At 42.4% G+C, this 27,028-nt stretch overlaps 1 protein-coding gene across 1 annotated transcript in view; it reads left to right on the top strand.

The window, feature by feature from the left end:
* Window positions 1-254: 254 nt before the first annotated feature.
* TBC1D10A (TBC1 domain family member 10A) overlaps window positions 255-27,028 on the top strand; it is a 30,991-nt gene continuing 4,217 nt past the window's right edge. The window contains exons 1-7 of the mRNA XM_088443542.1: window positions 255-349; window positions 3,112-3,219; window positions 3,294-3,400; window positions 4,739-4,853; window positions 4,933-4,998; window positions 11,989-12,178; window positions 24,263-24,417. Coding sequence (XP_088299668.1) covers window positions 305-349; window positions 3,112-3,219; window positions 3,294-3,400; window positions 4,739-4,853; window positions 4,933-4,998; window positions 11,989-12,178; window positions 24,263-24,417 — 786 coding nt within the window. The 5' untranslated portion in view covers window positions 255-304. The remainder of the gene's footprint in view (window positions 350-3,111; window positions 3,220-3,293; window positions 3,401-4,738; window positions 4,854-4,932; window positions 4,999-11,988; window positions 12,179-24,262; window positions 24,418-27,028) is intronic.

Genomic DNA, 27,028 nt, shown 5'->3' with positions numbered 1-27,028 from the left:
TGTTTTATGTTGGTAATTTGGGAGAGAAGCTAGCCGCAGTTATGGATTATATTCGTGACCAATGGTGTTTACACCAAGAGCTCAGCCCTAGTCCCATCTATACTTGTGCTGCTAGAATACAGTCATTCCTGTATACACATGGGTTGAACTGTAGGAGCCAGGCTCTGTCTGTGATGTGATCAGTTTAGGAAGATGGGATTTGTATTGTAATGAACTTGGGGTACTAAGTCTTTTAATGTATTTTCACAGAGAAGAGGAATTGCCAGTTGATGTGTTAAGACAGAGAGAAGCCAAATGGCTGGACATGTTGTTAAACTGGGACATATGGATGGCAAAAAGACACAAGAAGGTATGTTCATTTGGTTATAAATATTAATGCTATGAAGTAGACACTTAAAGCATTTATCTCCTATATATAGCAAAGTAATCACCTCATCATTTATTAATACCCCCTCCCTGTCATCTGGGTGTAGCAAGTTAGGGTGTGCTCAGAGCACCTTTGGGTGGTTTGGGACATATTTAGTTCAGGCATTTAAATGTTAAGCAACAAAAATGTTCTGTTTGGTTCAGCAGAATAGGCAGCGGCTTGGCTGGAAAGACTTGCAGGTACACTTGCACAAGTAAAGGTCGTGAAGAGACCTCTTGTTCTTCTGCCTTTTGCTCTATATACAATGTGGTTGGACAGTTTACCAACCAATTAAGTCATCTGTACTGTATGTAGCTCTGCAAAAGCCAAATGTAACAGTTTTGCTTAGTGTATGACAAATATAGCTCATCTGCTTGTTACGTCAGTATTCCGTTGTCATTTTAATATTTCAGTATGCAGAATATCAGTAGTTTTGCTTTAGAGAATTTCACAGCTTTCATGTTAACAGCAGTATTGCTGAAGGCATTTTCTACATGCCATTGCATGCACAGCACTGCTCGGCCTGGTCCAGCAGCTGTATGGTATAAACCTAAAGGCAGTCTGTGGATTTGATCTCTTGCTTCTGCAGTAATTTTTGGGAGGGAAATGTTATTATACAATGTGCATGTTCAGTCCTGCTCTTTGTGGTTTACGCTGAACATATGTGGTACAGATAATAACAGACTGTTCTGTATTGTGAGGCATGCAGGCAGTAGTGTAGCCCAGTCTAGACAAAGATTTCATGTCAGTAGTTCCGTCACTGACCAATATGATTGGGAAGCTCAGGGTGACTTCAGATGATGGGGAAAAGGACATCTGACCAAACCACATTTGGGAGTGGTGCAGAATAGTTGAAGAAACTATGCCTTTTGCAAGTATTTTCCGAGAGCACCTTTTAGGGAGTGACTGGCTTTTATTTAAATCCTACGTTGAAAAGTGTTTTGTGTAAAAAAGGGGAAGAAAATACAAACTTCAGGAAAGGGGCTGTATGCTGAACAAATTACCTGGACAGCTCTCCCTCCTCTAATCTGGGTTATCTTCACCTTTCTCACAAGTAGGTAGAGAGTTCTGTCCATTCCAGTGTACCATGGTCAGTCTGCCTCTCCCCTTACTGGTTGGGAAAGGTGAAAATGGAAGGAGGCCAGATTAGGGAGGAAAGCTGAGCTGTCTCTTCCTCATTGGAACTGCTGACAAAGAGGAGGGGGCCAGTGAAATAGGTGGCACTTCCCGACTAAACTCTTGAACATATCCACACTACAATATTGCCCCTTTTCGCAGTGAATGGAGGTGACGAATGAGATTTCTTTCAGTAAGTTAATATATTTCTCCTGTTGCAATGCACAGAGAACTTTATTACATAATGCAAAAACCACTATCGGCCTAATTCAATTGTTTTAGCGTGCCCGTTCTCCCGTATAAAGTGACGGGAGATCGTGGGGTGCTGTTCAATTGATGCCGATTATCACTCTGATCGCGCCCATAGAGGTCGGGTTTAGCTGCGTGAACCGGCTACCTCTGACCAAAGTGCTGGGCTAGATTGTGAAAAGTGGCGTCCCTTTTCACCCATTTCAGCTGCGAGCTGAAATGGTGCGCCGGCAGCTGATCACGCCCGACAGGAGCAGCAATTGAATAACTGTCGGGCACGAAGGGGGCTGGAAACAATTGAATTCCGTCCTATGAATACCCTAAAAAGACCAAAGTTCCCCTATGCTCCCTTCAACTAGGAGAAAGCATACAGAATATTCCTATGCATGCTATATGCTGCTGCAAAGTTTGGACTCTAGCTCTCTTCCTGTTGGTGTACACCTTAAATCTCAGCTCCCTCATTAGCGTTCCCGCTAGGCTGTTTTAGCGGGGCGCGGCGCCCTGCCCTCCTTCTGGATGGCAAAAAGCGCCCTGCCCTCACAGCCTGCGGGTGCCGTCTTCACCCGCGGGACGCAGTGTCCCGCGGGTGGAGAAATGTGCGGTGACCGCATGCGCCTGGCATCTATTCTCACTGTCTGCAGCGCTTGGGGGCTGCCCGGCGTGTCCATAAGTTCCGGGCACGCCCCCAAGTATGACGAAAAGGGGACGTGTCTTATAGACACGCCCCCTTTTCATGGCCACGCCCCTTTTCTGGACGCGCGCGCACAAAGTTGCCCTCTCTAGCTCCGGCGCCCTGCCTGCCGCCGGAGCTAGAGTAAACACTACCTCATGACTGCAGAACAACTGTAGAAGGAAGACACTCGAGAGGAAGGAGCATAAGGGGGCCGTGTACAAGGCACTGTATTATTTCTCATTTAAAACTTAATTTATCTGGAATATGAGCAGGGCTATTCAAATGAATGCGATGTTGAATAGCGCCGGGAATGAGTGCCCAGAGCTATTGAATTGCCCGCATAGCACTTAGGCCGGGAGATTCAGTTTACCACGCCTAATGACAGGGGTTTAGTAGTGGTAGACGGTATTCGCCGACTTAAGTGCCGGACGCGATGCTATTATCGCACACCGTAAGCCCGCAACTAGCATTGCAGGACTAGTATAGTCAGAACGGTGTGAGCAGGAATCCTCTAGTCGGGGGTTTACAGCACGGCTAATTGAATAGCTCCGGACACATTACCAGCGCTATTCCCCTTTTAAGCCTTAGGTACACCATTGTGGTATTTTGGCTAACTAGGATTGGGATTGCAAAAGTCTTTACAGTAATGGAAATCGTTGTCCTGCAGATAAAACTGAGATGTCAGAAGGGAATTCCACCTTCGTTGCGTGGGCGCGCCTGGCAGTACCTATCTGGAAGCAGGGTGAAGATGGATCAGAATTCCAACAAATTTGCTGTAAGTGAGGAATTTGTTTGCTTGATCCTAAAGCCCTTATTCTCTCTCTGATTACACTTCTTTGGTTCTCACAGGAGCTGGACTCATTGGCAGGAGACCCAAAATGGGTGGATATCATAGAAAGAGACCTTCACAGGCAGTTTCCTTTCCATGAAATGTTTGTTGCCCGTGGTGGTCATGGGTGAGTTGCTTATCGATCTTGTTGCTCCTCACCAGCAACCTTTATGCTGCAGATAAAAGCCCTTATTTATGATTATTGATTATTCATTTCAGTATCTTTGCATGCTTAAGTTAACTGCCTTGCTGATGGTCTAGTGTGCATTTTTCAACCATTTCCTGACTAGGCAACCACATTTTGTGCAGATTATTGATTTCCGGCATGTAAGGACGGTGGAGCCGTTAAATCATGTAATGGCTGTATGCCATAATTATTTTGGACCAGAGCTTTTAAGTGCTGTATTATTAGAATACCCCTGTGCCAATAACACAGAGCCCTGTACACTGTTTAAACATTGTGCTAACTCCTTCAATGCCAAATGCAAGCTAATTCTAAACTTTGAACCCAGGCACATCAGGCATTCATTTGTCAACAGTTGTATTGAGAGAATGAATTTTTCTCTACTAATAGTGTGTGTGTGTGTGTGTGTGTGTGTGTGTGTGTTGAATCTCCCATATCCAAAATGCTTGGCACCATGGGTGTTTTGGATATTGGAATAATTGCATACCATAAAGAAATATCTTGGGAATGGGACCCAAATTTAAACACAGAATGCATTTATGTTCTATATAAACCTTATGCACACAGCCTGCAGGTAATTTTATACAATATTTTTAATTTTATGAATCAAAAAGATTATGAAACAAATGAATTTCACGTATGTACACAAACACCTTATACACACAGCCTGAAGGTTATTTTATACTATATTTTAATAATGTTGTGCTTTAAACAAAGTTTGTGTACATTGAACCATCAGAAAGCAAAGGTTTCCCTTTCTCAGTCATGCTAAAAATATTCCGTATTTCGGAATATTTGGATATGGGAGACTCAACCTGTATATTATGGTAAAGGCGCCAACCCAATAGATGTCCACTCTATACAACAAGACTGTTTATAAATGTGTGTGGCAACCGCACTCCCTTTAAATATCAGGTGTCAGCTAGACTAACTGAAGTAGGACATTTGGGTTAATTGTCCACAGGTTAAATTATGTTTACATCTAGCCAATCCAAGCGACTGACGTGTTGAAAAAACAAATCATAGGTAATCTGTATCAACTTGTTTAGTAAAATAAAGTGCAAAAATGTGCAATATATATATATACGTGCTATATTAGTCAATAAATATATAGTGAAATAAAGTACATAAAATTATTAGTTTTAGCTTCCAGAAATAGCTTTAAAACAATTTATTCACATGCATAAAAAAGAAGGGCCAAACATATATCAACAAAATCAATAAAAAATAAAATAAATGAAAAATATGGTTCTTATGAGATATGTTAATTTGTTTTTGTAGTCAACAAGATCTGTTCAGGGTACTGAAAGCGTACACTCTCTATCGGCCAGATGAAGGCTACTGTCAGGCCCAGGCACCTATTGCAGCCGTTCTGCTCATGCATATGCCGGCAGAGGTAAGGGCTCCAGCTTCACCAGCAAGGTAAGTAGTATAGTGCTTGTGCAGTCTCTCACAGCTGTTGTCTTTATCCACAGCAAGCATTTTGGTGTTTGGTGCAGATCTGTGAGAAGTACTTGCCAGGATATTACAGCGAGAAACTGGTAAGTGTGTGTGTGTGTGTTTTATTAATATTACACAAAGAATCCAGGGAGGCACTCCTAGTAATTTGTAGCAAATAAATAGTCAACACATAAAGTGTGTAGTCCAACGTTTCAGAGGAGTCCATCCTCTTTTTATCAAGACGTCCTCAAATATAAAAGAAAATACAAACATTTAAGTAGCAACTCGTCCGTGCAGCACACCCACGCACTCTCCGTCCGGCACCAATGACGTCACAGCCCGCGCCCAGGCATCAGCGTCTCTGCACCAGTCGGGAGGCGTGCACCAGTTACGTGACCCATCATCATGACAATGTAAATAAACATATTGGTTTGGCCAAGATGGCATCTGTACATGGTTATAGATTTTCTTAGAAAAGTAACATTTTAAAACCATAGTTTTCTCTATAATGGGCAGTGTTATAATGTAAGTAGACGAAAGGATCATAGAGCATGCCATCCATCAGTGATAATTTGTAAGAAAACACATAGTGATGATGTTATGGCTGTTCTTACTACATTACTTGCTTAATAAAAACAAGCAAAAATAACAGTTTATCAGGGTTGGGCAAATACCCAATGCCATGGTGGTTGTAAAAATAAAAATGCAATGGTCTGGTGCTGACATACAGAGCTGCTGCGCCACTCGAGGCAAGAACACGCGTGGCACTGGTGCTGGTATGAATGTGCGGAGTGGATACTATTCAGTATATTCAGTAACAAACTCATACGAGTGCTTGTATACTGTGGGGCACACTTGTATTGGAACCTCGATACACTGACTGTTATGTGAGGGAGTAAAGCATACTGTATGGGATACTGGTGTTGCATTGCAAACACTTTCTATATTTGCTGTGTGATTAATTTGCATTGTACGGTGTATTATATAGTTTTCTGTATGCCCTGCAAAATGCTATTGGGCATATTGAATTCAGTGAAAGGTTCTGTTGGCGTACTTCTCTGTAGTAGATAAGTAAAACATTACTTATTTTTAAGCAATGTTTCTTGCTCCATAACATCTCATGAGACACCTTTTTAAAGGACCTTGCGCTGAACTTAATTTACAGTGCATCCGGAAAGTATTCACAACGCTTCACTTTTTCCACATTTTGTTATGTTACAGCCTTATTCCAAAATGGAATAAATTAATTTTTGTCCTCAAAATTCTACACACAATACCCCTTAATGACAACGTGTAAAAAGTTGTTGTGTTTTTTTGAGATTTTTGCAAATTTAATAAAAATAAAAAAAAACACTAAGAACTCACATGTACATTTAGTATTCACGGCCTTTGCCAGTGAAGCTCGAAATTGAGCTCAGGTGTATCCTGTTTCCACTGATCATCCTTGAGATGTTTCTACAGCTTAATTGGAGTCCACCTGTGGTAAATTCAGTTGTTTGGACATGATTTTGAAAGGCATACACCTGTCTGTATAAGGTCCCACACTTGACAGTGCATTTCAGAGCACAAACCAAGCATGAAGTCCAAGGTATTGTCTGTAGACCTCCGAGACAGGATTGTCTTGAGGCACAAATCTGGGGAAGGGTACAGAAAAGTATCTGCTGCTTTTGATGGTCCCAAATGAGCACAGTGGCCTCCATCATCCGTAAATGGATGTTCGAAACCACCAGGACTCTTCCTAGAGCTGGCCGGCCGTCTAAATTGAGTGACCGGGGGAGAAGGGCCCTAGTCAGGGAGGTGCCCAAGAACCCGATGGTCACTCTGTCAGAGCTACAGCATTCCTCTGTGGAGAGAGGAGAACCTTCCAGAAGGACAACCATCTCTGCAGCAATCCACCAATCAGGCCTGTATATTAGAGTGGCCAGACGGAAGTCACTCCTTAGTAAAAAGCACATGGCAGCCCACCTGGAGTTTGCCAAAATGCACCTGAAGGACTCTCTGGTCTGATGAGACAAAGATTGAACTCTTTGGCGTGAATGCCAGGCGTTATGTTTGGAGGAAACCAGGCACCGCTCATCACTAGGCCAATACCATCCCTACAGTGAAGCATGGTGGTGGCAGCATCATGCTGTGGGGATGTTTTTCAGCAGCAGGAACTGGGAGACTAGTCAGGATAGAGGGAAAGATGAATGCAGCAATGTACAGAGACATCCTGGATGTGCACCTACGCTTCCCATCCACCCTGATGGAGCTTGAGAGGTGCTGCAAGGAGGAATGGGCGAAACTGCCCAAAAATAGGTGTGCCAAGCTCATGGCATCATATTCAAAAAGACTTGAGGCTGTAATTGCTGCCAAAGGTGCATCAACAAAGTATTGAGCAAAGACTGTGAATACTTTACTGTTTGTACATGTGAATCTCAAAAAAACTTTTTACACTGTGTCATTATGGGATATTGTGTGTAGAATTTTGAGGCCAAAAATGAATTTATTCCATTTTTGAATAAGGCTGTAACATAACAAAATGTGTAAAAAGTGAAGCGTTGTGAATACTTTTCCGGATGCACTGTATACCCAATATATACTTTATATTTATTTAGTCTTCCACTAAGCTTTTGGATACATTTTGCCAAGATGTACATTTTCTGAAACAAGAACTCCAAACACTCAGTAACCCTCCCTTTCCTTTCCTTTCCTTCCCAAGACATGCTCCTAGTAGAACTGTGGGGTCTCCTCTCTCAAATGCTAATCCTACCTTTTTGTACCATAGTTTAAATGCCCAAACATAGTTCAAGTATACTGTCATAGAGCATTTGCAGCTAAGGGGTGGTAGGTTAATCTGCTATTACATACAATGCTTAGAAGTAACAATATAAAGAAACCTATGGCTCTTCTCATATATACATGGACGCATTCTAAGTCAGTGCTAGAAGTGCAACCTGTGTGGTTTTCCTGTAAATGTAGCTACTCTTGGCAATCGCTATAGTCCTGCTAATTGGCATAGCTATATAGGGGGAAAGATAGATGTGAAAGAGGAATTAAGAGGAGTGCTGTAATAAATTTCCCTCACCAATGACGACCTCACAGCCAAATTCAGTGGTCAGTTTCCTTATTCTTAAGCTGGGTACACACTATATATGATGCATCGTATGATCTATCGTGCCAACGTGGATCGGAACGATATAGCGTACACATCATATAGTGTGTATGCCCGATCTGTCTTTCATTGCATCGTCCCATCTGCTGTTCTACAGTCAGATGGGGAGATACATTGAATGAAGCGGTGCAGTTACATGCAGCATCTAATGATACATCGCACCATTGTATGTCTGATCATGCAGTGTGTACAGCACGCACGATGCATCATAACGCAGCTCTAGGTCGAACCATCATATGGTGTGTACACAGTTTAATTCTCCTTGACCAGGCATTTGACACAGTTGATTTGTCCTACATGTCAGTAGAACGTGTTGTAAAGTGCAAAGCCTGACCACCTTCAAAATATTGAGTGGCCAAAAAAGTTTAGAGTGGGTCTTCAATCCTGTACAAAGTTGTCAACTGAGAGTAAAAAGAACAAAAAAGACCCCCCAGAAATCCCATTTTATTTTTTTGTTCTCAGTCTATCTGATATGAATATAGATGTAGAAAATGGTTAACTTCACCAAAGAAAATAAACTCTGAAAAGTAAAACCACTCCATTTTAGGGGACAGAAACCATCGTCCTATCAATCTCCATCAGGATAAAGGAAATGTCAATGCTAGCAGTAGAAAGGCTGTTTTATAGATAGATGAGAAGTTTCAGGTCTTGTTCTTCTGCCACCGCTAGTGACCCCTACAGGTAAACGCCACACATTGCACTGACGGGTAGCAATTAATAAATTTATTGTTTGTTTTTTATAATTTGTTTTTTTTTTCAGCAACTTAACTTTTGCAGTTTGTACTGTGATTGGATGACAGCTTTGGAATGTACTGGGCAGTGCTTATTTGGTTTCTGATCACTTGTCCTCATTGCTTGTTAGTACATGGACCTGCTGACTTAAGCAAATGTAATTTTCTGGTTCAAAAACTGTCCCAATTGAGGGATTGTCCCTCCAGTCAGCAACCTTGTCCCACCTGCCCTGAAGTTAGAGATATGTCCCCACTCACCATGGTGATTGAGTGCCACTCATATCAGAGGCAGCTCCGGGTAGATTTCTCCCTCAATGATAAGCGGGTGCATACCTCACAATTTCCTGGCGTTCTGGATAGACACCTCATTTGGTAATTGGGTAATTCAAAGGTCCTTTTGGGGGAGGCATAGCACTTGAGAAGCACTAGGCATGCCCCTGTGAAATGTGGCAAGGCCTAACATGGCATGACCACACCTCTACTGAAGTGTGACCATACCCCTTTTTGTATGTGTGCTGACACAATTTGAGCAGGAACCACTGAGTGATAAGTGTAATCAGAAATTCATATAATACTGTGTGATTTTTCATGATTTCATTTAATTTCTAGTGGTTTGGATTTGGAAAACTAATATACTAAAACCAGTGTGCTGTTAATCTTCAGAATATCCAACCCTCTATATGAACTATGAAAGTAAAATACATTGTTCAGTGTTTATCTGACATTTCACTACAGCATTTGTTAAATTGGAACACTCTAAAAGTGCCCACACACATAGCGATCTGCACACGATCCCACGATGTGTGCGATTTCCCCTGAACTCTCCCCCGGCAGCTCCCCTGCAGTCCTACATACGATTTGGAATAAAAAGCATCCAGTCTGACTAAAGATCTATCTTGCATCTTAACTTTTTTTTTTTCCAGTGCATTTTGTCCCGGATTGTCAGATCTGCCCTACTGTACAGCAGATCTGACGATGCGATGTGCAACCAGCGGGGGCGCGCATCGCATCGTGAGTGGGGACTTGCGATTTACTCTCAATTTGGCCATATTTTACACGATGTGTCGGAATCGGCCAGATCGGGGAAAATATCGCTGTGTGTGTGGCCAGCTTTACCTTCACACTCCATAACGTACGTGGCTGAAGCTCCTCCAACATCAGTGTCCTGATGACATTTAGTGCAAAAAATAAAGGCACAAGAGATGCTGGAGCTAGTGCTGCAACATCAGCAGTGCCCGTGTCCTCCTACCTCTGTGATAGAATGTAACAATCTTAAAGTGCATTTCTGCAAGGCAAGCTGGGAAAGCTGTCTGTGTGTGTTAGCTGTGCTAGTATATACTTTTAAATTATTTGTTTGCCCAGAATTTACTAAATTGGGTTTAACTCCTGTGGAAAGTTTTTAGCAGTGTTCCTCACAGTGACTGTTAAGGTGCCAACACAAGCGCAGGTCCTTCCTTTTGACCTCACGCTGATCCACAGGATCATTGTTCTTTTTGGCCACACATTTGAGAGAAATCAGATCAGCGCTGGTCATTTGACTCTAACCTAGCAGCCATATTATACAACGGCCTGTTCTGCATTTCAGGGAAGCCTGATACTTACTTATCTTGTTTTTGATAGCATTATTTGGCAGTACAGTCATTTTGTGGCTACTCTGGCTGTGACGGCAGTCCACAATAAATTAGCTTGCATTTATATTATGAGGTGCAGCACTATCCTTTTGAATTGTGTCAGCTTTAAGACAAAGCAGTTGTTGTCTGTGTAAATGATCTTAGGAAAAAAGTAAATTTAGTTTTTCGCCAAAGTACGTAACTTACCAAAAAAAAAATTAGCTAAAGTATCATTAGGGGGGCTGTCCAAAGGGTTCTGTAAGAAATCCCCACATTTTTACCCAAAAATATGGATTTTGCTCCTTGTTCCCCATTTCTCTAAAATGGAGAAGTTTTCTCAATTTTTTTTCATGAAAAATTGGAGATAATATTGCCGGTAATTGAATTCGGCTCATAGTCTGGAATGCTTGCGATTTAAAGTCTTCCATAAGTTGGTATACTATTCCTAAAAGCCACTAAATAAAATATATTTAAACATTTGTCTCTTTCTTCACACTGCCTATGATATTTTCTACTTATTCTAAATTAATTATTTATTAATCCTTACTAAAAGGAGCTACTGATATTATCTATAGGATGAGTTTTTGTTTTTTTTTTTCTTCTCATTTTTGAGTTTTGTAAAATCCTGTATAACTACTTTCCTGATAAGCGAACCCATACTCCCATATATTTGTCCGTTTCTACCTTGTGAACAGATGATTTTGTCCATTTTAATTGTTACTGGTTATTATTTTGTTTCCTGCATCTTAGGGGCATATTCATTTAGGTGCGAAAAGTCCCGTAGTTTTCGCTTGACGGACTTTTTGCCAACATCGCTGGTTCACGCTTAACCCCGTATTCAATTAGAAATCGGGACCCGGCGAATTCGTACCTGTCAAAGTCCTGTTAGTTTTGGGGAAATCAGCCGGACACCCCCCAAAAGATGCACTGACATTGGGAATCACTATAGATACCTTCAGCAGGCCTATTCGGGGGTATTTGGGGTACTCAAATGATCTCAATAGCTGCTAATTAGCATCTTTGCAAAAGCATTTAGCAGGTTTTTTTGCAGAAAATAAGTAGTCCCAGCAAATTTGGGGTACACGTAAATGGGTGCAAGCATATTTTAAAGTTGCTAAAGTGAAGTTTTAAAAAAAAAATCCACCTGCCACAAGCACCTGCAATTTTATAAACACCTGGGGCATACTTGGGGACCCCCTGGAGTCTATTTCGCTAGTTTTTAAGTTTGTCCCCCAACTTTGTACTTTTTTGCCCTCTTTTTCAATGTAATTTTTTGGGATAAGTATTTTTTTAACCTTTTTTCTTTTGACAGTTTACCTTTTGGGGGGCTGTTCCAAGGGTGCAGTGTGGTTCCCGCAAGTTTGCACCCCAATTCTGCACTTTTTTCGACAGATTTCATAGGCTAATCTTTTTCGCCTATTCCAATGCATTGACTTGCCGCACCGGCGAAAAGTGTTTGGAATTGAATATGGGGATAAGTTTTCGTCTGGCCAAATTACGTCACCGGCAATACTTTTCCGCAGAAACTGCCTTTTCTCACCTAATTGGATGCGGCCCTCAAACTTTAAACATTCTAAACTTTAATATTACTTACAGGAAGCGATCCAGTTGGATGGAAGGATCTTGTTTTCACTGCTCCGTAAAGTGTCTCCTGTGGCCTACAAGCATCTGAGCAAGCAGAAGATTGACCCCATCTTGTACATGACTGAGTGGTTCATGTGTGCATTTTCACGGACCCTTCCCTGGAGCTCTGTCCTGCGTGTGTGGGACATGTTTTTCTGTGAAGGTAACTATTTGTCTTTCAATAGCTACTTTCAGTACTGAGCAGACAACAGGTAAAATGTTACATGAAATTGTGAATATTTGTGAGGTAAAGCCTCCGATTAAGACACATCTTGTCATACCTTTTTCCACTTCTAAGCCTGACCTTTTAAACCATTAATATTCCAGCGGCAAACAGACATTTTTAGAAAAAAGAAGTGAAAATAAATATGCACACCACTAAACTATTACCTTTGTTCAAACACATTTTGCTTTTATTGTAGCAGTGGATCTTTTTGAATTAGTCTATCAGTTTTGCACACCTGTACTCAGGGCTGGACTGGGACTAAAAATAGGCCCTGGCATTTAAAGCACACAGGCCCACCTAGGCGTCAGCATCTGGCCCTAGGTGTATACTCCTCCCCTTACTATTCACGACTCCTCCCGTTTCATAGTCTATGCTCTTACAAATATAATTATTAGAACAACATACAAGTGTACATCATTCTCTGCATTAAAATACACTCACAGCAGAGCAAATCATGCAGGGGATTCAAGCATGTGCCATAGTCAGATATTTGGTATTTTGTTGGTTCTGTTAGGTAAAGCTGGCACTTCATTGGTGTACGTCACACACAAAGAAAAGGAAAGGCATTGTAGAGGATTAGATAGTGTTCATTGTAGGATTTTTTTAGGGCAGGGGCTGCTGAACAAAGGGGATGATACATCTGTGCACACCAAAGCAGAGCCATAACTACACATTTTGTGCACTATGTACATAAAGAGCATTGGTGACACCATCCACAACCAGAGAAGGGAGAGTGTGCGCCGAAGACCACACAATTGTATCCCTAATTCAAATTATGCCACACAGTAGTGCCCATTAGTCACACTGTACCGCACAGTAGTGTCCCTTAGTAACATTTCACCGCACAGTAATGCACCTTATTCACATTACACCGCACAGTAGTGCCCCTTAGTAACATTACGTTACACAGCGGCGCCCCTTATTCACGTTACACCAGACAGTACAATAGTACTCCTTATAACACATACCACACAGTAGTGCCCCTTATAAAAAATTATGCCATACAACAATACCCCTTATAATGCAGTAATGCCACACAGTAATTTCCATAACATAATATACCACACAGCTCTCTCCCCGAACACCATAATCCTTGTGGTAGTGGATAGATCCCCTTCCGTAAATGTACCCTGATGTTATCAGTTACTGTCCAATGTCATTTGTTACTATCCACGTGGTCATAGAAGGGGAATATAAACCTGTGGTGAGCGAAGCGAGCCACCATGCCTGAAGCCTATCCCTCACACCATCTCCCCTGACACACCATCTCCCTCACGCAGCTCTCCCCCTGACACACCATCTCCCTCACGCAGCTCTCCCCCTGACACATCATCTCCCTCACGCAGCTCTCCCCCTGACACACCATCTCCCTCACGCAGCTCTCCCCCTGACACATCATCTCCCTCACGCAGATCTCCCCCTGACACACCATCTCCCTCATGCAGCTCTCCCCGACACACAATCTCCCTCTGACACACCATCTCCCTCTCCCCTGACACCATCTCCCTCACAAAGGTCTCTCCCTGGAACAGCTCTCCCCAGGGCCCTCCTCACACAGTTTATCCTCCCTCATGCAGCTCAACTTCCCTTTGTTGCGCTTCTCTTGCCATCTTCAGAACTGTTCCTTCACGACTCCCTTCTGCCTGTCACTGATACCGGCGTCTGCGTGGGTCTGTCCTCTAACTCCTCTCCGTTGCCCTCTTCTAGCGGCAGGCGAGACAGACGCGTGATGACGTCACCGCGCTGTCTCATTCCCGGCACAATGAGAGGGGATATTGAGGGAGGCTGGCTCAGTCACTGCCTAGCGCCGCCCGCCAGCCGCATCTATTCTATTGATATTTGACTGTAGGCACGGCAGCGCATGGCAGGCACAGCGGGGCAGGAGGTTTCTGTCAGGCAGCCACCGGGAATACTGCTGCAGCCCGAGCACCCCATTGGCGGCATTGGCCGGACCAGCCCATTTGACCATCGGCCCTTCTGGCATTTGCCAGAACTACCAGATGGTCAGTCCGGCCCTGCCTGTACTTTGCAATCCTATCCCACTCTTCCATGCAACAAAAAGTTTTTAAGGTGCGTCAGGTTATGAGGGGATTGTCTGTACACAGCCCTCCCTGTGTCATTCCACAGGTTTTCAATGGATTGACGCCTGAGCTCTGACTGTACCATTCCAAGACTTTTTTTTTTATCTTCATTTTCTGAAGACCAATCCTTTGTGCAAATGGATATGTAGCCATATTTTTATCTCTCTCTCTCTCTCTCTCTCTCTCTCTCTCTCTCTCTCTCTCTCTCTCTCATTCCTTGTCATAAGCCTCTTGCTAAACTCCCTTCTAGTCCTATCATCCACTTTGGTGGTCCTGATCTAAGCAATGTCCCTATTGTGCACATTTTCTCCACTTATTGAGAGTAGTCGCCAGTGTTTCATGGTACATGTATTGCTTTGTATACAACTCTCATGATGTCTACCTTTAACAATTAACTCCTGTACAATTTTTAAAAGCACCTTCCGGATTATTGCTATTCTATCGTGATGCAACCAAGAACACTGACGGGGCATAATACAGGAACAGCTGATCTTTATTTAGGGGATAATCACAATTGCTATGTATTTGCATAGCACTAGCATAGTTTGTTGCTTTTTACATTTGGATTTTTGATCTTCAGTGTGATTGGATAACTATTCATTACAGCCTTATTATGATGTGTCTGGTTGCATTCTTTTGCAAACAGGGTATTTGTAGGTTTTGTTTTTCACTTGAATGTTGGTTTCAAGGGGGGAGATGTACTAAGCCTTGTAGAGTGATAAAGTACCAGCCAATCGGCTCCTAACTGCCATGTTACAGACTGTGGGCCTCATTTATCAACAAGTTGTATTAATCACAATGAGTGATGAAACTCGTTGCATATGATAAATGGTGCTCAAGCCAATCAGCTCCTAACTGTAAATTTTCAAACCGATGACAGTTGAGAGCTGATTGGCTGAAACACCATTCTCATACGCAACAAGGTTTATCACTCTCCAAAGCTGAATGATAAAACTCGTTGATAAATGAGGCCCTTAGGTTGAAAAATAGGATTTTGGTACTTACCGATAAATCCCCTTCTCCGATTCCATAGGGTACACTTGGAACATATACAGTGAGTATAGACTGGTGTCAGAGTGGAGCCTGGCACTTTAAGGGGTCTATTTACTAAGCTTTGTTAGGAGATAAAGTGAACGGTGATAAGGTACCAGCCAATCGACTCTAACTGCCATTTTTCAAACACAGCCTGTGACATGGCAGTTAGGAGCCGACTGGCTGGTACCTTATCACCGTTCACTTTATCTCCTAACAAAGCTTAGTAAATAGACCCCTAGATTTCTTCAGAAGTCTAGTTGGCTCCTCCTCCTCTATACCCCACCCGACTTCAGTTAAAATTAACCAAGCCCGAGTGGAGCCAGGGAGCATAGCCAACAAAGGAGAGTCAACAAGAAGGAGGAACCAACCAAGAAGGTCCAAGATTGGGAACAGTCAACCCAAGTGACAACCGAACTGTACACTCCAGACGACTAAGCTGCAGCAAAAAGTCGCCAACACTGCTGTAAGGCACAGCGCTGGGAGGGCGTCCAGTGTACCCTATGGAATCTTAGAAAGGGATTTATTGGTAAGTACCAAATGTCTCCTTCATAGGGACAGTGGGGACATCCCAAAGCTGACCTCCCTGGGTGGGATGGCGCTGAGACTTGGAGATGCCTGCGGCCAACATGAAAAAGGGGGCCACAGGATAACCATAACCCTGCATGGAAAATGTCCTGTACAGTCACATGTCAAACTGACCAGCACAAGTACTGCACTGGACCACTTCTGGGACTCTTTATGAAAACGCAGAAAGAAACAGAGTGCAAAAAATTTGCTAAAGCCTGGAAAAGAATGCGAACCAAACACAAGAACCTAAACCACAAATAGAGACAGTGAAGATGCAGCTGCAGCCTAACAAAGAAGAATCATAAGAATGATCAACCTGGGAGGCCGATGCCGGCAGTTACAAAAGAGTTCAACAATGTGCAGAGCTCATACCGTTAAGAAGAAAAGATTAATCAAAAAGGGAATTTAACAAAGTTCCAAGCTCTGACAAAACCTAACAAAGACAAGAACCAACTGTCGACTAGGTCCACACAAACCCAACCAATTGGAGGAAACGGTGGGTTATCACCACAAGGTTGAGAATCCAGAAGCTGGAAACACCACAGAGACTGGAGAACTCCCCGCAGGAGGGTAGCAGAACAGGTGGCAGGTCAACAGATACCAAAACTACCGAAAAGAAAACAGTCTGCACTCTCAACGAGTTCAGGCAAAACTCAGTAACCACTGGTGGGCTGAGGAAGATACAGACGGAACAGCAGGAAAAATGACAAAAACCACGGTGTGTAAGACTGAGCGGCAGTACACTTCCATGTGATGGAAGCACATAAACAACATCAGCCCATGTCTGGTAGGTAATAAGAATGCGCTATGCAGACTAACACCCCAACCATCATAGCAACAGCGATGGGTCGCCTGCGAGGAGAAAAAACGTAAAAACCCAAAGAGCCAGGTCAGACGTGGAACCATGATAAAAATCATACGGCCTATGCCACAGACCTGTAAAGAGGGTATAGAATAATTTCACCCACCGGCAAGTATCAACGGTGTACGATAAACTGTCCAATCTCCAAAGGAAGCCACAAAGAAAAATTGGGCTATATTAAGGCATGAGAGCAACAAATAGTTCTTAAAATTGCCACAAAGGGGTCATGGAAACATGCTGGTGAACCATGAAACCTAAGCAAGACTACCTGCAGAGCAGAGCAGACTAAAACCGAATCGAGAAAAAAACAAAAACATTAAACATACTCCAGGTAACGTCTGTTTAAAATTTGTAAACTAAGGTAACATTAATAATTAATAGAACAGAACGACATACTCAGGAATCGCTAGAAGAACCAATGACCTGAAGAGCGATACATATAATCCAAGGCAACCTGGATAGGTAAGCTAATATAAAAAACACACAAAGACTGACACTCCCTTCTATGTCGACCTAGTAGACAAAAGGAAACTCATCAACCAATCATGGTCTCCTAAAAGCCATATTGCGATCCCACTTCTTGCTCAGAAGATCTTTCCTGCTCAACCACCTGTCGATTGAGACTGGACACATAACAAGGCAAATTTAGTTGCCCTATGAGATGTCCAAATCACCGCCTAGGTAATTTTCAACAGATGCAGACCAATAAGTATTGTACTGTGTACCGACCAACCGCTCTACTGGAGCACAAATGAAGTTGACACTAAAAAATTATGGTCCCCCACCTCCGATACGTAGAATCCTCGGTATCAAGCTAACTCCATCAGCCAGTATTTCCCCTTGTGTGAATTTCGCACTGGTAAAGCCTTACCAATGCACACCCTTTAGAAACCATGGAAATGGCTGGGGAGGACCTGGGACCACAACACGCAAGCCTGCGCTCTACCCTGAGCTACCTAGTGCAATGTGGTTTCCTGAACAGGGTGAACACTAAGCGGCCCTGCCATCCCAGTACTAAACAGGCACCCCTGCTTGGCTTCCAAGATCAGGAGCGATCGGGCGTGTTTTAAAACACATGGCTCTGGTATTGAGCCTGTGACTGTCATTCTAGCTGTAGAACATGAGCTCTAGCCCATTGAGCCACCTGATCTACTTCCATGGTAGAAATACTGTAATCTGTAAGACAAGGAAAGGTATGAGAGTTCCTAAGTATGGATCCGACTGACCTGACAAGGGGTACCATAAAGATTTAGAGAGTCATTGTTGTGAATCGAACCTGTCACTTCATGCTTTGCAGTCAGATAGCTTACCAATTGAGCTACGCGCTGCTACAACCAGTCTGCTAGAAAAGCAGGAGAGTCGCACAGAAGCTCTGTATCTTTTAAAAAGGTTTCAAGTGTCCGCCTCGGAATGGAATGAGTAACCTCTTACCTGTGAGCAGCTATAAACCGCTTGGTCACGCAGAAAACCGTACTGACCGGAGCTCCACTCCTACAGTCACCAGAAAGCTGAGGTATGTATAGTACCACCGACAGAGACCTTACGTTCTAAATCCTGGTCTTTAGTCTGGAGCTGCTTCAGTGGGAGATGCAGCCTGTGTACAAAACTTAGCAGAGTTGTTAGCAGAGATGTGTGCTTATTCCGAGGAACTATATACTATGACTCATAGAATTACCACAGAGCCAAACCAGAAACTTCCTCAACTCATGAGAGGAACATAACTCTTAGGTTAAAGAACATGGAGTAGGGTGTAGACCCAGCTAACAGCCCATTAACCCCAGAGAGGTCTAAAGTGACGTACCTCTATAGATATATTACATAAACTTATATAAATATTCAGACATAGAAAATGTAAAATAATACGCCGCAAGGTGGACTTAACCCAAGTACTAGCCAGGCTATATAGCGAGGCTAACCGTAGAATAATTGCCATCTCTGCATCTCTACCCTGGCTAGATAATAGGGAACCCTAACAGGAGGAATACGATTAAAAACACTATACTTAGTGTATCCTCCCTAATTGGTATAATCTACTTTCAGGGTGTGTTGACACTGAAATAATTTATGTTAAAAATACTTATCACTCCAGAAGGAATAGATAGAGCTAGAATCCCAGGAAATCGAACTTATGAAAAATTGACAAACGCAGTGAAGGCTTAGAAACCCAATTTATCTAGCACAGCAGAATGTGTATGCTGGCTAATTTAGCCAGCAGGCGAAGATGGTTAAAGCAATAAACATCCAGGACCCCGCAGTGTAACACAGTAGAACATTCTGAAGCATGGGAGGGAATGGAACCCGCAGCCTGGGCCATCCACAGGGCAGGACTAACGGCACATGTCACCGCGCTAACCTATAGTTTAAATTTTAGTATATATGCTGCCATAGCGAGCACCGGGAATAGAAACACATGAGCCATGGTGAAAGGCCGCCTAGCTTATAAGTAAATATAATGCAGCGAATTATCATGAGATTACAGGAAACTCATACAAGCACATGAAAAATATACAAACACCACGCATTTGGACAACTAACACCTGTCAGAAAATATATAACTATATCTTGTGTATATGAGGCCGTATGCTCAGAGCACTAGCGACTACTATGTAGTGCTGGCATTACTATTATGGAAAGTAAGCATCTCTAGTTGAAATAGAAATTCACACAGAGTGTTGCAGGTAACTCAAGAAGTGTATGCAGTCTCTTTACAGGACGCACTTGTGGTTATTGGCACAGAGCCACCTCGGACATACTGTGTCGAGAACGCTGGCAGAAGGTATTGACATTGTTTTCCATGCTGATGCAAGCCCCGCCCCGCCCCTGTGTAACATCACACTGAGGGGTTGTGGCCTAACTGGCCCTGTGAATAATATTTTATAAATCAAAATGCCCTCAGCAGAGAAAAGGTTCCCCACCTCTGCACTAGACACACAGACGCCATATGGCTATGTCTGGTGGGTCTGGGGCAGGAGCTATGTTGATCCCTGCTGGATGTTAAACAATAAGAGTCTGAGCCCAGGCAGAAGAGCAGCGCCGTATACTTACTAGAACACCTTTCAGCTGCCTGCCCGCATGGCTCACTGTCGGGCGGGAACTCCGGTGCAGCTAGCAGTGGCGCTCTGTGAAATGGACTCCCGGTCCACAGGATAAGCCGGGAGTCCGGGGAGCTGTGCTGCATAGTTGCCTAACCAGCCCACAGGTGCAAGGAATTCCTTGGGACACCCACGTTACATCATCCACCCCGCCCTTGCTAACAAGGGGGTTGGGGAATACCAGTCCTGCCACCGGTGCGTGGGTGGTAATGGAGACCCAGTACAGCGCAGGCACCCATCTGATTGTGGCTCTGCGGCTAGGCTATTAACCATGTACCCAGACACAAGCGCGTGTGCTGTGGTGGATTGTCAGAGGCAGTTGACCAGGGACACGTGCACTGTGGCGGGTCCTCACTCTGATAGCGGCCAGTGGTGTGGCCCGGACACTAACCTCAGTGATTGTGGCGGGTCTCAAAGTCCGGCAGCTTCCAACGTGCATTGCACACTGTGGTCACACAGTCTGCCTGTAGAATAGCATAAATAGAATTAAAATAAAAAGTAAAAAGGACTGGAGACAGCCCTCAGTGCATCCGTTCCTCTCGTGCACTTAATCTGAACTGGGGTCGGGTAAGGTATAGAGGGGGGGAGCCAACTACACTTCTGAAGAAATTTAAAGTGCCAGGCTCCACTCTCAGACCCGTCTATACCCTATACCCCCTGTATATGCTCCAGTGTCCCCTAGTGGGTGTAGAAGAAATGACAGGAGCTGATTGGTTGGTTGGTAGTTTGTCTCTCTCCACTTTATCACTGTCCAAGGCTTAGTACATCTACCCCAAGGTCACATTAACGATGGAAAAAGGTCTGATAGAATTAGTGTTCATTTCAAGCTTTATATCACAAAAACCTGCAAATTCAATAAGGGTGCGTAGACCTTTACTATCCACTGTACTACCTGCCCTGCCTATGGTGGGTGCAGTATTTGGTTACTGTATCTAATCTATTTTTTTTTTTTTTTTCATTTTTGTACGAAAAGCTTTTCACACCATATTACATAGATGGGGAAATTGTTCATATAAGACACAAATTGCTATATTGCAAATAGCCTACCATTTCTGTGATCTGTGTAGAGCGGTAACCTGTATACTCGTGGTCACTGATCACAATATCTTTTACACTAATTATTTAAAGACCTTTCCCAGAACAGTTGCTTTTCGGCTTTAATCCTTTCATACCTTATTACAGTCCTGTACGTTACACTAATTACTTCTGCCATTGAAGGAGTAATATTTGGATAAAATTGTTTTCTATCATATAGAAAGATTTATCACGTACAATAACTATTTTTAATACCTTTTTGTGAAACTGATGAGGAATGATTGTTTCACTGCAGTTGTAATCTCTTTCCATTGAAAGGGAGAGTATTACTGTTATCTGTGGATCATGGTACCTGGGGGGCTAATACCACATTATTATGCGTGGCAGGAGGACTGATGCAGCAATGTTGGTTAGTGGATAATTGCTCTGACAGTGGCTGTATGAATTATATAGCAATACTTATTGGTGGATATTTGCTCTGACAGTAGCTGGAGTAATGTTGTGGTAATGTTTATTGGTGGATAATTGTTCAGTTGCCAGGGGAATAATGCAGCAATGCTGGTAGGTGGACAATTCTTCAGGCAGTGGTATAATGCAGTAATGCTGGTAGGTGAATAATTGCTCAGGCAGTGGCCAGAATGATGATGTAGTAATGCTGGTAGGTGGATAATTGCTCAGGCAGTGGCCAGAATAATGATGCAGTGATGCTGGTAGGTGGATAATTACACAGACATTGGTCAGTAATGATGCAGTGATGCTGCTAGGTGGATAATTGCTAAGGCAGTGGCTAGAATGATGATGTAGTAATGCTGGTAGGTGGATAATTGCTCGGGCAGTGACCAGAATGATGATGTAGTAATGCTGGTAGGTGGATAATTGCTCAGACAGTGGTCAGGGGAATGATGCAGTAATGCTGGTAGGTGGATAAATGCTCGGGCAGTGACCAGAATGATGATGTAGTAATGCTGGTAGGTGGATAATTGCTCGGGCAGTGACCAGAATGATGATGTAATGCTGGTAGGTGGATAATTGCTCGGGCAGTGACCAGAATGATGATGTAGTAATGCTGGTAGGTGGACAAATGGTCAGGCAATGGCCACAATAATGATGCAGTGATGCTGGTAGGTGGATAAGTGCACCAAAAGTATAAATACAAACAAGTTAGTGTTTATGCGCCAGAATAATGTTAGGAAAGTTCACCAATCGTATCCACAACTCTAGGATGTGTTCTCCACTCCACAGACGACAAAAACATCTGTTCTTCTATCTTGCAAAAGGTTGGATCCATTTTCAACATATGCAAAAAAGGTCAGAGAAAGACTAATATGGTGAAGTACTTCCAAATTCTTTAATATCTAAAAAGCTACAAAAACATATATATAGACCTATACCTATCACCAGATAGGTAGGCCCCGTACCGTAAAATGAGGGTGTAGTTCCCAGACACCCAAACAGGCATAAGATGTTATATTCCACGCTTCCCGGGTAAGATCGTGGTAGTCTGGATTTTACTGTCCCCCAAAAATGGCACTCCACACACAGTACCGTTTTTGGGGGAAAGTAAGATTGTGGACCTCCTGGTAGTCTGGATTTTACCCGGGAGCGTGGAATATAACATCTTATGCCTGTTTGGGTGTCTGGGAACTACACCCTCATTTTACGGTACGGGGCCTACCTATCTGGTGATGTGTATATATATATATATATATATATATATATATATATACACATATACATATATATATATATATACACACACACACACCTATGTGTGTTTTTGTAGCTTTTTAGATATTAAAGAATTTGGAAGTACTTCACCATATTAGTCTTTCTCTGACCTTTTTTTGCATATGTTGAAAATGGATCCAACCTTTTGAAAGATAGAAGAACAGATGTTTTTGTCGTTTGTGGAGTGGAGAACACATCCTAGAGTTGTGTATACGTTTGGTGAACTTTCCTAACATTATTCTGGCGCATAGACACTAACTTGTTTGTATTTATACTCTGTGGAAGGGAAACTTTTTGTGAGACTATCCCTCAGTGTCAAGTGCTGCCGAATTTGGAAGCGCTAGTGGTGGTCAACCATTGTTGTTACAAGTGCACCAAAAGTGACTGGGTGAATACACAGCCAAATCAACATTGCTTTATCAATTTGAAGTATTGGATAACAGGGGGGAAGCTCTTGGGCATGTATCCACTAGTATATTGTCCACTCTTCTAGTCCCTCACATTAACATTTTCTGTGCTATTAGAAGTGTTGGAAGGGTGGGCCTAAACATTGGTCGTTTCCGTCAAGTAACTATAAAGATGTTTTGTTTACTTGTTTTGTTAACTTTAATTTGAAAATGTAAATATGGTTGAATTATGATGGCTTAATATTATTGAAGCATGTACCGGAATAATATAAATATTCTACAAAATGGTGTTTTTAACACCCCATATGATATGTATTAGCAGTGTGGTAAGAACATTGTGTACAAAATCATATGATGAGATAAATGCTTATTTTTTGCGAAGCATCCGAACCTATTCTTGTGACTCAGGATTGCTGTACTGTGCTCCTCTCACCCACTTGGGAGGGATGCACGGGCATTATTGGTGCCAGCTCAGAGTGTGAGGCGTGCAGTGTGCTTGTTAGTTGGGCAGGATATGAATGTGGCACGGAGCAGTTACTCATTACAGGGTGTGTGAGTAGTGTGGCCTGCCTGTACTTGTCTTCTCAGTACTTGTGAGGAGCCCGTGACTGTTTTGGTTACAGTCTGTTAGTATGTGTTGTCTCTCATCCTACCCTTCATTTGTCATTTAAGAGTTCTTTGGCAAACTTTCTGTGTTCCTGTAATTCTAACAACTCAACCCTGCACTCTAAATTCTTGGAGCTGTGAATGCAGATTATAATGTTGCTGATAAGATCTTACCATAGGGGTTAATTATTCTTGTGGCCTTTCAATTTCTTCCTGCTATTCATGTGGTTTGTCTGCAGTGAATGCACCTTGGTCAAACGGAATGTGAATGCACCTCTTGGGCAACATCAATATGAAGTTACCTGTAATATTATAGATCATTTTCTTTTGAATAGATCTATAGGACTTGCTGCTTATATTGGGAATAGATCTGGTAGGAAGGAGTCAAAATCATGGCAGTACTCTATTGCCAGTAACAGAAATCATAGTAAATAAAGTAGCCTGTTTCTAAATGTAAAAAGTGTGAAAAACAGTTGAGAGATCTATTAGCCAAAATTAAATTCAGTTTTATTCTGTTTTAGTGCATATGAGTCTGAGTGTGTGCTGTGTTTTTTTTTATTTGTTTTTTTTTTTCTTTTTAATATGACCTGTCAATTTAATTGCTGCAGGTGTGAAGATTGTCTTCCGGGTAGCACTTGTTCTTTTGAAGTATTCACTTGGTTCCTCTGAAAAGCTCAAATCCTGTCAGGGACAATATGAGACTATGGAGAGTCTAAGGGCGATTGACTCACAATACATGCACGAATCTTTTCTTATACCAGAGGTGAGCATGTAACGCAGTGTGTAGTATTTGTTTATGCGGCCAGTATTGGGACCATGGTACTAAGTAATTGGAGTTGCAAAACAAAAAGCATCGCGCTGATCTGTCTACTATGTGGGAATCACGATATGCAGGAGTCTGGCATAAATTAAAAAATACATTTTTATTCTATACACATGTATTAAAATCAACACATTAGATTAGAATTATTGCACATATGAAATTGGAACTCTTGTGAGTTTTGATTTATCTTATTATATGTGCAACATTCTAATGTTTTGATTTTAATACATTGGCATAAAAATAATTTTTAATCTATACACGACTCCTGCATATCATGATTCCCAACATAGCAGACACAGATCAGGGCGATCCTTTTTGTTTTGTATATGTTGTATAATTTGGAGGTTTAGCAATTGTCAACCTTTTGAATTGCTGCAGATTTGTTATCTGTATATGATTGGGATTAATGTAAATTAATAATTTATTCAATATTGATATCTAGTAGAATGGGTGCCATTGGATCTTTTCACTCTAGTTTTGTTTCATTGGCGTTGCAGTTCATGAACGTCCTTGATGGCACTCACTGTTTATACCTATGAAGACAAATGATGCTTTTGTAATGGGCTGTAATTATTTGGGAAGATGTGGGGGTAAATGTAACGGCCTTTAAACTGCAGGAATCCTGGCGAGTCTGGACGATGTTTTAAAGTAGCAATCATATAAAAGGCAAAACCAACCCGGTTTTGCTTTAAATATGATTGCTGCTTTAAAACATCAGCCAGACACGTCTGGAATGTTTGCAGCTCCATATCAAAAGTTAAGCGTGCTACAGAGGTGAGCATAATGCCGAGAATTACAGGTCCAAGGGGAGGAAGTGGGGCCAATATAACACGCTTTTATGAGAATCGCATCATTTTGTCAGGGCTGCATCTCCCCGCTGGGCACTTTCCCAGAGGGGAGAAAATGAAATGTAGGCCAGTATGACATTAGTAAAATAGAAAATCATAATCTGTTATCTATTTGTCTGTTATTACTCTGTCTTGTTTTATTACTTTTTTTTTGTTCCCAATTGTAAGCACAATGGAACATGCTGGCGCTATATAAATAAATGTTAATGACCATAAACTGAATATCAAAAGCTGCAACAGGTTGGAGCAGAGCAGCAGTACGCACTATGCGGCCCAATATAACATTCTTGGCCTCATGCATTTTAATTGCATTCAGCTAATCTACTGTAATGACAGCACAACCTAGATGGAGCGCTATCCTAGCACTCTGTGCATAGGTCAGGCAGATGGGGAGCTCAGAGGAAGAGATTTCATATGTCCTCCTCTTTAAAGGGCCACTAATAGATTCTGATCAACACAAATGGACCCCAAACCAATTCAATTACAAGTGCATGAATTAACTGTGACAAATTATAACCAAGGATTTAAAAATAAATAAGTATATATAATTACTATTTTCTTAGTAGCATGAAAATTACTCCTTTGCCATATATTTCATTGCCATTCTGTATCTCTCCACATGCAAAAAGGTTTTTGTTGGTAACCACAAGCAAGCTTTTAACTAGGCTATAATTGAACAACCTTGTATTGTGTGCACTTTCTGTCACTGTTTTAGCTGTCTGTTCCTATTCATTGATTGCACTTCAAAGATATAATCTTCTTACCATTTTAAGTTTATGAAGGAACAGGCTTTATTTACAAAGAGGTGGCTGTTGTTGTAAGCTGCTGCTTCCTGGTGGGCTGCAGGTGAAAAATGTAAAATTGCACTCGCAGCCAGTGTAAGGCCCAGCGTGCTTCATATGGACTGTGGGTGCAGCTTTACATTTATCAAATGCGGTTTGCAGTTCAGATGGGAAGCTGCTTCGTAAATAAAGCCTAGTATCGTTCAAAAAGTTTTTTTAGGCAGGTGTGGAAAAAATGCTGCAAAGTAAGACTGCTTTCAAAAATAGAAGTGTTAATAGTTTATTTTTTATCAATGAACAGAAGAGAAATCTAAATCAAATCAATATTTGGTGTGACCGCCCTTTGCCTTCAAAACAGCATCAGTTCTTCTAGGTACACTTGCACACAGTTTTTGAAGGAACTCTGCAGGTTCTTGGAGAACTAACCACAGATCTTCTGTGGATGTAGGCTTGCTCAAATCCTTCTGTATCTTCATGTAATCCCAGACAGACTCGATGACTTATAGATCAAGGCTCTGTGGGGGCCATACCATCAGTTCCAGGACTCATTGTTATTTACGCTGAAGATCGTTCTTTATGACATTGGCTGTATGTTTGGGGTCGTTGTCTTCCTGCAGAATACATTTGCAGCCAATGAGATGCCTCTCTGATGGTATTGCAGGATGGATAAGTACCTGTCTGTATTTCTCGGCATTGAGGACACCATTAATCCTGACAAAATCCCCAACTCCATTTGCTGAAATGCAGCCCCAAACTTGCAAGGAACCTCCACCATGCTTCACTGTTGCCTGTAGACTCTCATTATTTTAACTCTCCCCAGCTCTTCGGCTCTGAACTGGCAGAAACCAGTGTAACCCAGATACACCCATCTACTGTTCCGTTTCTGGCCAGAAGTGGTCTTCATGGAAGAATTGCGGCCAA

The sequence above is a fragment of the Taudactylus pleione genome, unplaced genomic scaffold, assembly GCF_031769625.1.
Source record: "Taudactylus pleione unplaced genomic scaffold, aTauple2 ptg000330l, whole genome shotgun sequence".
Lineage (NCBI taxonomy): Eukaryota > Metazoa > Chordata > Amphibia > Anura > Myobatrachidae > Taudactylus > Taudactylus pleione.
Note: the sequence above shows the minus strand (reverse complement) of the source record. Positions and strands in the feature narration are given on the sequence as shown.